Genomic DNA, 15694 nt, shown 5'->3' on the forward strand with positions numbered 1-15694 from the left:
TTACATTATTTCATGTAAAACTGTACAGGCACGCTAATAATTTTCCAAACCCTTGTTTCACTGTAAAAGTTTTATTTTTGATCAAATTAAACGATTGTTCATCATACAGTACATCATACACGGGCGCCAGACTGCCCACAATGAGTTTCACACCTCCAACAATCACATTTAGAAACAGTGAAGCTGGACTTTTGTTTTCTTTTCTTTTTTTTCCATTGTTGTGTCCTACAAATATATTTGGTACAAAAAATAAAAGAATGAATCACAATATAAACAAGAGCAACGTAAAATAATGCAAATAAAATCGTATGGACACTTTTTGGCCAAAAGCCTTCGGAGCAGAACCACTTTCACAAAAACACGGCTTGTACAAGCTGCTGTTTTTTTTTTTGTTTTTTTAATATATCCCCGAAAAATAAACACCATGGAAACTTCTGATATCAAATCAGAACGCTATGTCAAAGTGAGAGTCATTTGATCAGGACTTCAAAGTGATTATTTCAATTTCCTACTTGAAATTGTGGCGTGTAGAACTGGCGTTGCCTGTTATTTATTATTTATTTATTTCCTTTACTAATTGGCCTGACATCAAACCCAAATTAGCAATGTTATGCTTTCCCCAGTGCTGATTAATTATAACAATAAAGCAAACAAAACAACCGCCAAACAACAACTCCCTGATTGAAACAAAGAAGGTATATACTGTAAGTATGGTAATTCGGTTCCTGATAGTTTGCTCACCTCCTGCTATTGAAGGTCACTGTCTGAAAGGTCCGCTTTGCTTCTAAGCATCAACCATCAGCAAAACAAATGCTTAGGTATAGGAACAGTATAGCATTTTATCACACTGCTCACACACAAAAGAAATAATTGGAAACAGCAGTGCCCGTGAAATTTCACACGACGGCAACAGATGAAAGAGAATACCTTTGGGTACAAGCGTTTTGGATCCAATTTCTGATGTATGTACATACATGGGAGAGAACAAAGATAGATAAATAAAAAAAGAGAGTCTGTAGAAACTGGGCCAGGAGAGGATCAAAGTTTAGAATGAGGATAGCAGTTCTTAGTTTCAAAGACATTCAGAAGCAACACTGGTTTTGAAGTTTGGGGACTTCTTCCTTTCCTCCAGTTCAGTGAATCCTGATGGATGCTTTGCATTTCGTTTTTTTACATCACTCAGGAACGTATATGCTTTTTTTGTTCATTACTCAAAGAAAATATCCTGAAAAAGAGTGGCACAGTAAGTAACTATAAGTACAGTATGTTGTTCAATCAAAAGGTTTGACACCTATACAGTAGAGAAGCTGAGAGTAGATTCTTTTTTTCCCCGTGCAGCGTTGATAAAGCCCCACGAACCAAAGTACTGTATATCTAAAGAAATGAATGCATTTTCTTTGTGTGAATTTTCCATTTGTATCGACACTCCCCCAGAGAATGCTGTTTAAAGCAGGGATCCTTGAGAGAGAGTGAAGCTCCTCTGGAATGGTTTGTACGTTTTACAAAAGAACAGAGAGAAAAAGCAAAGCGTATAAAAGAGTCAATCATCTTGGGCCCCCCCCTCCGTTCTGTCACCATCAACAGATGCCGGGGGTGAGGGTCCATAGTTCAGCTTGGAGCAAGGGCAAGAAGGGCACTTTATTCAACAAAAAAAAAAGAAGAAGAGAAATTCTTTTACACATATTTGATAAGAGGCAATGATTATGTCCAGCTCGGTCCTCACACATACCTCCGCTGCAGTTTATTGTCCTGCTTCCAAAAGCGCTAGTGTTTCAAACACAAAGGACACATCCCATTCACACTGATGTGCGTCAGTGCGTGGCACATGTGACACGGAAAATAACGTTGACGATGGAGATGGTGTGCTTCTGAGCATTTGGCAGGCCAGTTCTACAGGCTTAAAGCATGATAAAAAACAGTTGCTAAATACTCAAATCCCAAAGCCAATCACAAAGACAAAGCTCATCCACAGCTGAAATTATCGCCTCGATGAGGTCTGCAACACAGACGTGAACTTTAGGCTTCAGGCATTGCTGCATCGGCTGCATACTTTGCAAACCCCACCCAGTGGGTTCCAAGTTCAGATATTTCCTTGCGAGGACCGTTTTGCTCCAGCCCCGTCTGCAATGGACTCGTGAAGAACTAGTGAAAAAGTAGTATTTGTATCCTTGGGAAAGTGACTATAATGAAGGCAGTTCAAATCCAGGCAGTAAACTCAAAATGTCAGCGCTTTCCTCAGGGTCCAGTGGTCAGTGTTTGGGCTTGTTTCATTTGAAATAGTTCAACAAGCGCCCGGATGCCTGGCTGCCCACAATACCAAGTCTAAAGTCGTGCCTGTGTATGTGAGTTTCCCATTATGAACACTTTATAAAATGCAAGTGACATACTGCAGATGTGTTTTTTTCCCGCAATTCTTTTTTTGTACATTTTGATTTGTTCAGACTGTCTCCAATATCGGCACATGCCGAATCGTTCCAGACTGGCGTCGGACGCGTTTCAAAGTCATTCTGCTGTGTGAGCAACGCTCCCCGTAGGTATACAAGTGCACATGCGGAGGCTTCGTTAGCAGAAGTCGCTGTCGTCCGCGCCGTACATATCGGCCAGTTTCCTGAAGCGCGGCCCCCAGTCGCTCAGGTAGTGGTAGTCCTGCTCGCCCTCGGACGACGCCGAGCCCAGCGAGCTCAGCGACTCGGCCACGCTGCCCGTGCCCTCGTAGGCGTACGTGGCCAGCGAGTCGTACGGCGGCGCCGTCGGGTTGCAGTCGTTCTCCACCACCCTCTGGTTGATGAAGTCGCGCACCTCCGCGTTGTCCCTGCCGGACGCGGCGAGGAGCGGGGGCGCGGCCAGGCCCCCGCCGCCGCCCCGTCGGAGCAGGGGGTACGGCAGGGCCTCCGTGGGCATGATGTCGCGCCGCTGCTTGGCCGACTCCTCGAACGCCACGCCGGCGGCCACGGCAGCGTCGGGGTGCCGCAGCGCGCCGATGTCGAAGGCCTGCGTGTCTTCCTCGCCGCCGCCCTCGTCGTTGTAGCTCACGACGTTGTCGCGCACGTCCTCCTTGGACAGGATGAGAGGCTCCTGTTTGCGCTGCCGCTTGAGCGCCGTGAACAGCACCACGATCACTGAAGAGACACATGAGAGACAACAGACAGGGTTAGAAGGAGACGGGATTCTGTACAAATCAGTGTTCATTTTAACGATGAAAGTTGTAACATGTAAGGAAGACTATACACAAATATATACGCACGCACACACGCACATACTGTATGTGACGTCAGCCTTTGATACCGTGGCAGACCATAACATTTCATTTACAGAGCCCTGTCCATGCAGGGAAGTCTGAATTTAAAATAAACCCCACCACACATGCAAGGGAAAGTGAATATACAAGCACCACAGATCACACCGTGAAATACGATTCACAAAGGGCATGAGTGCATAAACTTTGATGTGGAAATTATTTTGCCAGAGAGAGAGAGAGAGAGAGAGAGAGAGAGAGAGAGAGAGAGAGAGAGAGAGAGAGAGAGAGAGAGAGAGAGAGAGAGAGAGAGAGAGACAGACAGACAGACAGACAGACAGACAGACAGACAGACAGACAGACAGACAGACAGACAGACAGACAGACAGACAGACAGACAGACAGACAGACAGACAGACAGACAGACAGACAGAGACAGAGACAGAGACAGAGACAGAGACAGACAGACAGACAGACAGACAGACAGACAGACAGACAGACAGACAGACAGACAGACTACTGTAGGTTACTGATAAGGAGAACAAGGCAGACAGAGATGAACAAAAAACAAACCGAGTGGAGCAAATGGCTTAACGCAATTTTATTGCTGGAACTTGAAGCAAAGCCAAATTGATAATGGACACAATATGAATCAGTGGGTTGAGTTGAGCTAGTAAAACAATGGAATGAATGAGATGCATGCGCATGTGTGCATGCATTCACGTATGTATACATGTGTGCAATTTCGAGTGTGTGTGTGTGTGTGTGTGTGTGTGTGTGTGTGTGTGTGTGTGTGTGTGTGTGTGTGTGTGTGTGTCTGTGTGTGTGTGTGTGTGTGTGTGTGTGTGTGTGTGTGTGTGTGTGTACACGTGCGCATGTGTCTGTGCGAGTGTGAGAGATAGAGTTGAAACTATTCAGGCCTGCATGATAACATTGCTCATCCTAGACTGGACATTGCATTAGGCTTACAACACTGTCTGCTCTCATCACTTGTGTGCATGTCTCCAAGCCTTTTGTGCGACTGTGTGCATGTCCTCTCAATATTTATATTTTTATATCTTTTGAATTGTTGTTGGAGTGTGTGTGTGTGTGTGTGTGTGTGTGTGTGTGTGTGTGTGTGTGTGTGTGTGTGTGTGTGTGTGTGTGTGTGTGTGTGCGCGTGTGTGCGTGTGTGCGTGCGAGTCTTCTCGAGTATATGTGCTGTGTGCGTCCGTTTGGAAATTGCCGCATCTGTTTTCTCAGCAAGCCTTCTCACTCATGCGGATAGGTGTGTGTGGTGTGCGTATGCGGGCGTGTGCATGTGGTCCTGTGTATGTGGTCGTGTGCATGTGTGCGTGTGTGCGTGCGTGCACGAGTGTCCTCGCTAACTAAGTCTGCAATGACTGCACTTCCAGTGTGGCATAAATATGTATTCATTTTCCTGGGAGCGCATTGGACTGTGACCACCGCATGCATAAGAGGATAAGTGGGGACTTGCTGGCAGATGAGATGCATTCATTTCCATAGCGTTCCTGCTAGCTGCAGCGTATTTGCCCACCACTGATCCAACATTGTTTTCCATTACGGTTAGATGATATAGGGATAAGGGCTTGCTTGTGTTTAATATGCTGCACACACAGACTGGTACGGCAGGGAGAAAAAACGTGCTGATGAATTCAGGAGTCTTCAGCTTGGACGCACAGGAAGGACTGGTCGTGTGGGTGTGTGAGCACATGCCTGGGCGTTGGTGTTTACGTGACCCTGTGTGTGTTGTGTGTGTGCACAAGCATGCATGATGCGTACTGTTGTACTTATCTGTTGTTTCCCAGTGTACACAAGCTCACTTAATGCGGAGTGACATGGTCACGCACGCACGCACGCACGCACGCACGCACACAGAATAGGATGGCTATTCTCACATCACGAACCAACAGGTGTATGGCAGTGGCTTTCAACCCTGTTCATATCAAGGTCCATTATTTATTCTGCACCTGAGCCACGGACCACCATTTGATGAGATTTAGCCCCTCGGACCCAAAACTTAGAATAGGATACGATGTTGTCCACAATTCCATGCTGTATTGATGTTGGTACCATAGAGGAGATAACAGGACAACATTTATAAAAAATAACAATTCCTCTAATTGTGTAGGCTTCTTGTAAATTAAGTGAAGCGTCCATTTGGTTTCATTTCACATCTTTGAGTCAAGGGTTAAAGAATCTATAAGGGTCCATTTGGTTTCCAATCATCTCCATCATTTAGCTGATGGGGACCACCTGGAACCCCCTCAAGGACCACCGGTTGAAAAGCACTGGTACGTATATGGTGCACTGCAAACACACGTGCAGTGCGTGTGTGCGTGCGCGTGTAGCCGCGTGGGTACTCACTCAGCAGTATGATGACACAGAGCAGGATGGCGATGAGCGCTCCGGTGCTGAGGCCGGCCGAGCTGGCCAGCGCCTCGGCGTTGCACACCTCCATCTTGCCCTCGCGGTCGCACGTGCACACGCGCACGGTGAGCGTGCCCGTGCTGCTCTGCATGGGGTAGTCGCCGTCCGTGATCACCACGGGCACGAGGTACACGCTCTGGTGCAGCCGGCTGTAGCTGGCACGCCGCGTCAGGATGCCAGCCGTGTTGTCTGAGGGGGAGACCAGACCAGACAGGAGAGAGACATCATAACGAGGTAAATAACGAGCGAGGCTGCATGGACTCTGTCAATCCAAAAGCAACAAATACAACTAATGTAATGTGAGTGAGCAAATTATTGTTACTACTTGTTTGTGTGTGTGTGTGTGTGTGTGTGTGTGTGTGTGTGTGTGTGTGTGTGTGTGAGGCCCAAATGTCAGTTCTGAGACCTGTACTTCGGCCACTTACCACTTAAGAGTAAAGATTATTTCTGGGAGCAGAAAATGGTGTGCGGACTATTTTTATTCTTGAACTATCACTGCTTTTGATCCGGCACCCAGCTCATTAGGTTATATAGATATATATATTCTGCCAAATGCCCCCATACAGTACTGTGTGTGTGTGTGTGTGTGTGTGTGTGTGTGTGTGTGTGTGTGTGTGTGTGTGTGTGTGTGTGTGTGTGTGTGTGTGTGCGTGCGTGCGTGTGCTTGTGCGTGTGTCTACCTCCGTTGTCACGGACGGTGAAGTTACTGCGGTAGGTCCTCAGGTCTTCCGGAGCCAGGCTGAAGAAGAACTTGTGTCCTGAAGATGGCGTGTCTGCGTCGACGGCGCTCACTGTCTGGATACGCTGTGGAAAACAGCAACAACACTCATTAGCTTACATACCTTCATTTACATTTAACACTCAGTTAATAAACTGAATGTTCAGAATGGTGCCATTTTATGCATCCATTTCTATTCCGTTTCTGTATTTATGAAAGGTGTTATAATACAATAATACATTATAAATAATAATAATTGATTCGAGCAGAAATGCAGGCAATCAATGCTGGAGCTGAATCCTGTCTAATTTATTAAAGCAATTTTGTCATCAAACAACTTCTGGCATTGCATGTCAGATTGCACCATCCATGTGTTTTTTCATTGACAGGTTATATCAGGTGATAGTTATACACTTTTTGTTTACTGTGCATGCCTTGTTCCCCTCATTCTTTTTTTTTTCACTTAATTTTTATTGAAGGAAGAACAGACACAAAAAAACACAACTAACAAGACAATACGGGAAAGAAAAAAGAAAGAAAAGGGACAAAAAGTAAAAGAAAAAAGGCTGCATTTTTCAAACATTCAATGAAATCCTATTGCAATATCACTAGGCTGAGAGAAGAGATTCCACTTTTCCCATTTTTTATAGAATTTATCCTCTTGAAGTCTCAGTATGAATGTTAGTTTTTCCATAGAATACAGTTCCTCAATAATGTCCATCCATTGATCTTTCGTTGGTGGGTCCTGTTGGTACCATGTTCTCCTCATTCTTGAGCAGTTGCAAGCTTTTCACACACTGTAACAATGCAAAGGGGACAAAGACAACAAGCCTAAGGCTGGTACAAAGCACGTCGTTGTCGAGCAACCGGGCACTTGATAAGCGCCGGTGTGTTTAATGTGAGAGTCTGTGTATTGTGCCATTGGTGGGTGAAAGCCAAGGATTAGTCTGGCCCGATCACCAGATTCAAGGGAAGGGAGAGCATTTCACTCACATTTATCACATGCATGCAAAGAGGAAAAAAAGTATTTGGAGAGCAAGCACTGAGCGGGTGAGAAAGATAGCACCAGAGAGAGAGTGCAATTATTACATGGAGAGCACTCTTGATGTCTGTCCTCTTATCATGAGTGATAAGTGGACAGACATTTTCATTTAGTAGTGATTGATAATAAGTACGTAGATCCTGTAGCAAAATCAAAGCTCAAAGACCACCATGTTGAATCTCTGCTTTCGCAGTTTCAATTACAGGAATGAAACCCGCGTGCACAACCCATGGCCACTACAGGAGTGAACAACTACATTCATTACAGAGACAAATACATTATTTTTTAGGGGGTTGGCTAGAACATATTACATTATTCATTGAGGTATCCAATCAATATCACTTCCTGACAGGCGCAGAGCAGTGCCACCGGTGCCTGATGGTCAGATGTGGTCTGTGCAGTGTGTTTGGACTTTTTTAGCATGACCCATCAGCTGCACCCAGCGTGACGTCTCTTGAGTCATCACTGATGTCAATCAGTTTGATCTCCAGACGTACTCAACGTTAGTCAGGAGTCTCAGGACGAGACAGCCTGGTCTGCAGAGGCCTTTGGAGCAGGGCTGGCGCAGGGCTATTAGTGTCTGTCATTAAAACCCGAGGATGCCTCCTAGCCAACGCACTGCAAGGTCTCGACAAGGATGTTAGTGTCTCTCATTAAAAGCAGTGCACGCCGCTAGCCAACGCAAAGCAAGGTCTTGACAAGGAGCCACAGCAATAATTATCTTGTTGACGCAGTGGATTTGAGGCTTTTCTCCAGGATTGCCAACGCATCCTCCTGGCACCTATACACATTAACACACACATACCTGCAGACGTTGTGCGTGCACTCACTCATACACACACAGGCAGTCAGGCACACACACAAATGCCAGACAAACGCATAAACAAATACATCCAGAGCCTGGGGGCGGGGGGCGGGGCCTTGAGATCAAATAATGATGAATAACAATGACAGACAGATAAAAGGGCAGAAAGGATGAAAGGAAGAGGGGATGACAGGATGATGGAGATGAGAAGAGACTAGTGGCAGAGAGCATCTTACTGAAGAATGGCAGAACTGACAACACTCACTGTGTGTGTGTGTGTGTGTGTGTGTGTGTGTGTGTGTGTGTGTGTGTGTGTGTGTGTGTGTGTGTGTGTGTGTGTGTGTGTGTGTGCGCACACGCACCCATGGGCGAGCGGGCGGTTATGCATACATATGTATCTCTTAATTGATTTGTGCAGCCATTGTTTGCATATACAGTATGTACAGTTCATGTGTGTGAGCGTGTGTGCGTTATGCTATGCACATGTGCTTGTATATACAGTATATATTTTTGATTGTACCCAATGCATTATGCATGGGACGTTGCTGAATATGTGTATTAGTTATGCACATTTGTCTAATGGTTTATTTATGTGTGGTTTGTGTAGGTCTATAGTATGCATGTATGTTTTATCGCGTAGAATGTTTGTGTGTGTGTGTGTGTGTGTGTGTGTGTGTGTGTGTGGGTGTGTGTGTGTATGTGTGTGTGTGTGTGTGTGTGTGTGTGTGTGCGTGCGTGCGTGCCTGCGTGTTCTGTTTACCTGTCCGGCCTTCGTCCTCTCACAGACAAAGGACTCGTAGACGGTGGCGAACGTGGGAGCGTTGTCGTTGATGTCCAACAGTCGTATGTGGACGGGAACGTGGCTGGTCTGTTGATGGTTGTCTGCAAAGTGACATTAATTACTTTACAATCATAAGCTTAACATTCATGAAATGGACATATGGTCGGTCACTTTCAAAGTAACATAATGTAGCTATACACATTTTCACAGCTATAAATTGCACTTCCGTGGAAAACGGTGATACAACAGACAATGTTTTTTTCTTTGTGCAGCACTTAAATAATAGTCAACATCATTAGTGTAATAGTGTTTATAGGAAAGCTAGTGTAAATCAGTCTATTTGTATGATCTGACAATGAAAAGGTGTTTCTTTTTTAAAGGAGCCATGCTCTAGTGCAGTGGTCCTCAAAGTGGGGTCCAGGAGTGTTCCTTTTATTATTAGGGGGGGGGGTCCTTGAAATGAAAAGGTCCAGACCGTTCTACTTGCATTTGGTCAGAGAAGATAAAGTAGCTGTGTGCTTTAACTGGAGGTGACCAGAGATAGACACACAGACACACGTCCTCCATCTTAGTCAGCAGCACCCCATTGACCTCATAAAGTTCACAGGGCGCCTGACCCCCGCGGCTCTGCTACTGCCTCGCATCAACACATTCATCTTCATTCTACCGTGTTGTCGACGGCCTCTTCTTCTCCTCCATTCATTCCTTCATTAAAAATGTTCCTTTCGTTCCGTTTTAATTCGTGTTTCTTGTCATATCACTGAGCCCATACTGCCGTTTCTGTCATTTCTCCTTTGCCGCTGGCTTAGCAGCATATTGGCGACTGAGGAAGCCAACCCATTTTCAGCTGTTGAGCTCGAATTAGTGCTGCTAGCTGTTTTTTTAAGAAATCGTGTATATGAAATTTGACTGCCTTCCCAGACTTTAGTGTCATGCCAGATTAGAGATACTAAAGTCTGTCCGGGCGAGGGAAATGATATGTACATTAAGGTATTCCAGCTTCTGCCAAGTCCTGCTGCGTGAACGCATGAGCAAGGCATATAAAACCCTATGCCCATTCACTTACTGTACGGTCTACTGGATTACAGCTAAAGGTCAAAATATTACATCACATCATGCTACTTATGCTTATGCAAATCAGCTCTCTCTAAACTGGTGCACACAGGATGACTAAATCAGTGTTAACCAGGTGAACACTATTATGGTCATTTCATAAAAGGAGAACATGTAGATGGACTATTTGACATACTGTACAACATAGTCTACAGGGTTTAGGCTATGTGGTTCTAAGGCAATGAGTGCGCTTCTTTTGTACAGCGCTTTTAACTCCATTTGTAGTTATTATGACTTACTGTACTCTGAGGCAATGACGGATATGTTGTGCCAGGCGTTCTCCTCTCGGTCCACGGGCCGCAGCAGGATGACCGAACCGTTCCCCGCGTGGATGTCGAACAGGCGGTCCATGTCCGTGCGCCGGTCGATCGAGTACCTGGAACAGTGAGTAACATGGTGGCTCAGTTCAGTTCAGTTCAGTCCAATCCAGTCCAGTTCAGTTCAGTTCAGTTCAGTTCAGTTCAGTTCAGTTCAGTTCAGTTCAGTCCAGTCCAGTTCAGTTCAGTTCAGTTCAGTTCAGTTCAGTCCAGTCCAGTCCAGTCCAGTCCAGTTCAGTTCAGCTTTATTTTCAGGACACGTACATAGCGTGCAAATCACCCAAGCGTCGCTGCTCACCAGTCTTGTCCAAATGGCCTGATAAAGGGCCAGAGAGAAGCACTAGGCTTGTCTGGCCCTACCCCTGGGGTCTTAATTAGTTCCTTTCGAAGCAAACATAATATTGACTTATTGTGGCTTACAATCTGTAATGGAAGTCAAAGCCTTGGTCGACATATCAACGCAGACTGGTAACGGAATGATTCAGTTGAAAATCAATACCAAAAACTCTCATCGGAGGGGTGGGGGGGGGGGGTGCATTCTCAGGCTCCGAAATCTAATTGGACAAATTAAAACCGCCAGCAAGGTACTAATGTTTTCTGCTCAGCCAAAAGGCGCAGATGAATCAAAGAGTGGAGGAACCATTTGAGAGATTGAATCAGGCCACTGCACAGGACTGTACGCCGCATCGCTTCCATCCCGCCTCGTTTCTCTCAGGCTAAACCCTTTTGCAGTCTTTTCAGAACACTGTGATTTGGGCTGCAGAGATGCTTGACAAGACGTTCTCAGTGTCCATGGTCTGCTTTATAGCCTTCATGTGACTGCTCATTGAGCTCTCTCTCTCTCGCCCTCTCTCTCTGTCTTTGAGAAGCCGGTAGTTGCTGAATTCACTTATTCTCGCTCACAGCACTGCACAGATAAAAGCACCGAGCCGCCTTCACTTCTCCCTTCTTACCGCGCCAATTACGGCGGAGTCAAAACAGCCCCGCGCGCTGCACTGGAGAGACACGAACACGGCGCCGCTCTGGCACACGAAGCCTGGTGTCAAAACGGGGCGGTGGAAGCACTGTTCGTGGTTACATGTTTGTTGTCAATTATTTCATTGAAGAACGGCTATATGGGGCTCTGTTGTACGTCCATTCCGACTGATATTATTAATTTGTAGTCTTCCACTAATCAAAATATACGAGTGCATATATGCAGGAACACAACAGGGCCTGCACTCGCACGCACGCACGCATGCACGCACACACGCACGCACACCTTGTCTTAATTACTTTTCTATGGGCTGGAGTCTAAATGATCCTCCAAGGAGGCTTCATCATAATTAGGAAACAGTGAGCAATAAAATAATAAGTCAGTGTGACAACGTGGATAGATGGTACAGTCATGTGGACAATGAGCTAGCGCAGGAATAATTGCAAAGTGGTGTTTGTGCACGTGCGCGTCCCTTTTTACTCTCTTTAGTATGTGTGCTCCATGGTTCCATGCTTGCTGTAATTGGAATGTGTTCCTTGTCAAATTACGTGGTCGCAGTGTGTGGCGAAATAGAGATCAGAGTTCTCCCTGTGCTTTCCCACCTACAGCAACGCTCATTTCCCTCTCCAAAAACATCGCTTTTCATCAACCACTTTGGAGCTCTCGTTCTTGTTTTCGGCAAGAGTGGTGCACGATGGGCAGAATCAAAATAATGACCTTCTTGCTGATGTACATGGATGATGCATGCATAGACCAACGACAGGAACCACCAGCATACCACATGGTTAAAGGGAAGACCTTTAGTATGGTTGCAGTAGTGATTGCTGAAAGTAGCAGTAGTGGTTACTGGTTATACCAGACTATAGTAATTAGGGTTGTACCGATCCGATCACGTGATCGGAAATCGGGGGCCGATCACGTCATTTTCAAATGATCGGATCGGGAGCAAAAAAAACGTAATGGGGACATCCCTATATTAATATCATATCCATATCATGATATTAGACTGGATGTTGTCTGTGATTTTGGATATTGTACTATTGTGATATGGCATAAGTGTTTCTATAAAAAATATAAATATCGGATCGTGAAAATAGATACCTCAAAATCTAATTATCTGAATGGGATCGGGAGCAAAAAACGTGATCCCTAATAGTAATTGCTCCCAAATGTAATTGGAGAGCTGAGGGAGTTGTTAGGGGTTCAGTGTCTTGCTCAAGGACAACACAAAGCCGTGAGGAGCTGCAGGGGATCGAACCGGGGACTTTCCGGTTCCCAGATGGCCACACACTCTACCTTCTGAGCCACTGCCGCCCCTTAATAAAGACATCTGTTTCCTATACTTATAGGTACAGTGCTGCTGTACAGTAGCTGAAAGCTGGTGTGCTTGCTTGCCAACACACAGAGCACTTACTGTTAGAAGTGATTCATCCTACTGTCCAGTATACTGTGTAGATTAATGTTAATTGTTAATTAACTTAGCCATTTGTACTCAGAGAGTGTACAAATGTAAGCAAATGGACCCTCATTTCTCCAAGTGTCTTGCTATATTGTAGATTAATGTTAATTCTTAATTAACATCGCCATTTGTAAACTCAGTTTAAATGAACACTGTGTTTTATCACTGTTAATATCGGTTTGCTTCCAGGAAGGCTGTTACTTACCGGCAGTGGTGGAAAGTAACTAAGTACATTTACTTAAGTACTGTACTTTGGAGGTATTTGTAGGCCTACTTTACTTGAGTATTTCCAATTTGCAGTACTTTTCCTTCTACTCCACTATCTCAGAGGCAAATATGGTACTTTTAATCCACTATAAATTTATTTGAAAACTTTTGTTACTAGTTACTTTGTAGATATGATTATTATTACTACAAAACACGCATTAACCACTTCAGCCCTATATACATTTCGGCCATTTGAAAAGCCCATCTGCAATTAAGCTCATGTGTCGCATCGTGACGCATTGTGGGCTTCTAGTACAGCTTGTACATTTTGAATTCCAGACTTTTACTTGCAATAGAGTATTTCTACACTGCAGTATTGATTCTTTAACCTAAGTAAAACATGTGAGTAATTTTTCCACCAGTGGCTGTTACTGACCGGACATATCATTTCAAATGGGGCTCCGTGGGCTATAATAGGTGTAAATGTGGGGGTCACTCAGTGCCTTACCGTACGGGGTGGCGTGCTGCGTCAGGGTCCGAGGCGCTGACGGAGCCCACGGCCGTGCCCACCGCCGCGTCCTCCTTCACCTCCATCACGTAGCTGGCCTTGTCGAAGGTGGGCGGCTCGTCCACGTCGTCCACAGCGATGCGCACCGTGGCCACGTCCTTGGAGCCCGCCAGCGTGAAGCGAGGGTCCGTCTGGGCGTTCTGCACCTGGATCTCCACCGTGTAGGAGCGCTTCCTCTCGTAGTCCAGAGACTGGTGGGAGACAAAAACATATTTAATAATAATAATAATAATAATACATGCCACAGACAATATCCAGACTAATATCATGATATGGGAATATAATATTTGCGAACGCAGTGATTGCGAACGCAGTGAGCACTTACTATGAGACCTAGCAGATCATGTCTGTCTGTGTGTGTGTCTGTCTGTCTGTGTGTCTGTCCCGCTATCCAAATATGGAGTGTGTTGCATCAGCAATCACTCAGCTCCATATATGGGCACAAAAGGGGCCAGGTCCACTCAGCTCCATATATGGGCACAAAAGGGGCACCATATAAGGAGTCCCCAAAGCAGCTATACGTCCAAAACCCAAATATGTACGAGCTGCGTTCGCTTCCCGCGTTTGCGCGTCTTACTCGTGATACTATAGGGATGTCCCGATCACGTTTTTTTGCTCCCGATCCGATTGCGATTATTTGAAAACGACGTGATGATCGGGGCAACCCTACCCTACCCTACCCTACCCTACCCTACCCTACCCTACCCTACCCTACTCTACCCTAACCTACCCTACCCTAACCTACCCTAACCTAACCTACCCTACCCTACCCTACCCTACCCTAAGGCAACCAAACAACTACGTGCGACCGTACTAGACTAAAGAAGGGTACATCTAAAACAATACGTAAAATCATGGCACGAATTAATAATAATATTGTTGATTAATATTTATTTATAGTGTACAGGTATAGTGTACACCGCCAGCAAATGCCCGTACGCTAAGGAAGTAAATTCCAGAAATGTTTTCGTATAATTACTGTGCATAATGCATGAATATGTTTCCCATTCATATAATCTCATAATCTCAGATTCACCGTCTCCCACTGCCACGCCATTACTAGACCCTGTCTTGTTACTTTTATAGTGTCTTTAGCAACAACAGCGGCAGTTATTATGGTCTAAGACTTGAGTTCCTAGACCAAGGGCGGCGAGGGAGTTGGTAATGATAAGGAATGCACTTTGTTGATCTAATTAAATAGTAACGCTGATTAGGTTTTCTGCTGTAAACAACACCTATGCTCATAATCCCAAGAGCTCTGAGGAAGATCAAAGGAGAAAAACATAGCCTTTAACTACTGTGGTTTATAGTGCTCCGAGACAGTAAGGGGGTTAAGAGTTAAGGACCCTCGCGCACGCACGCACGCACGTACGCACGCACGCATGCATGTGCGCAGGCACACACACACACACACACACACACACACACACACACACACACACACACACACACACACACACACACACCCCTTTTTGAAATGCATACTATACAGTATATCCTATATCCCCACAGGCCAGGCCATCCCTGCACATTAAAATACACGTAATTATGACGAGAAGATCAAATTATTTACACAGCATGTTTGTCCTTTGTCTCACTCCCACCTGGGATGTGTCTTTTATCAACACACTGTAATCAGGATGTCTGCAGTTCCAATTTGCCTCGTGATGTGTGTAAATCCATCCTCCCTCTCTCTACAATCTCTTCCAATACAATACAAACTATAACGTCAAATTAAATATCTTAAACAAACATAATAAAAAAAGAAAAGAAAAAGGATGAACGTGCCACGTTATAATTCATTGTTCAATTATCAGAAAGGCGTGATATATATCACTATTCTTCTGATCCTATGAAGCCGCTCTGGCCTCCCCCTGGTGCACTGAGAGCAAGGGCACCTTCCCAGTCCATAGAATTGGATTGGAGACCTTTCTAGGTCTAGGTATATAGTATACAAAAGAAAGCTGCATTCAATCTTTAAATATATACCTTATTGTAGTGGTGTACACATTGACCTTGAGCTAATATTGTGTGTGTGTGTGT

General features: G+C 45.2%; 1 protein-coding gene across 2 annotated transcripts in view; it reads right to left on the reverse strand.

Moving 5' to 3' along the window:
* Positions 1–377: 377 nt before the first annotated feature.
* cdh6 (cadherin 6) overlaps positions 378–15694 on the reverse strand; it is a 67914-nt gene continuing 52597 nt past the window's right edge. For both annotated transcript variants that reach the window (XM_080778755.1, XM_080778754.1), the window contains 6 exons: positions 13592–13842; positions 10364–10500; positions 8991–9112; positions 6346–6469; positions 5603–5854; positions 378–3119 (listed from right to left, as the gene is read on the reverse strand). In XM_080778755.1, the coding sequence (XP_080634881.1) occupies positions 2563–3119; positions 5603–5854; positions 6346–6469; positions 8991–9112; positions 10364–10500; positions 13592–13842 (1443 nt within the window). In that variant the 3' untranslated portion in view covers positions 378–2562. The remainder of the gene's footprint in view (positions 3120–5602; positions 5855–6345; positions 6470–8990; positions 9113–10363; positions 10501–13591; positions 13843–15694) is intronic.

This window comes from Protomyctophum bolini (genome assembly GCF_963924005.1).
Source record: "Protomyctophum bolini genome assembly, chromosome: 12".
Classification (NCBI taxonomy): domain Eukaryota; kingdom Metazoa; phylum Chordata; class Actinopteri; order Myctophiformes; family Myctophidae; genus Protomyctophum; species Protomyctophum bolini.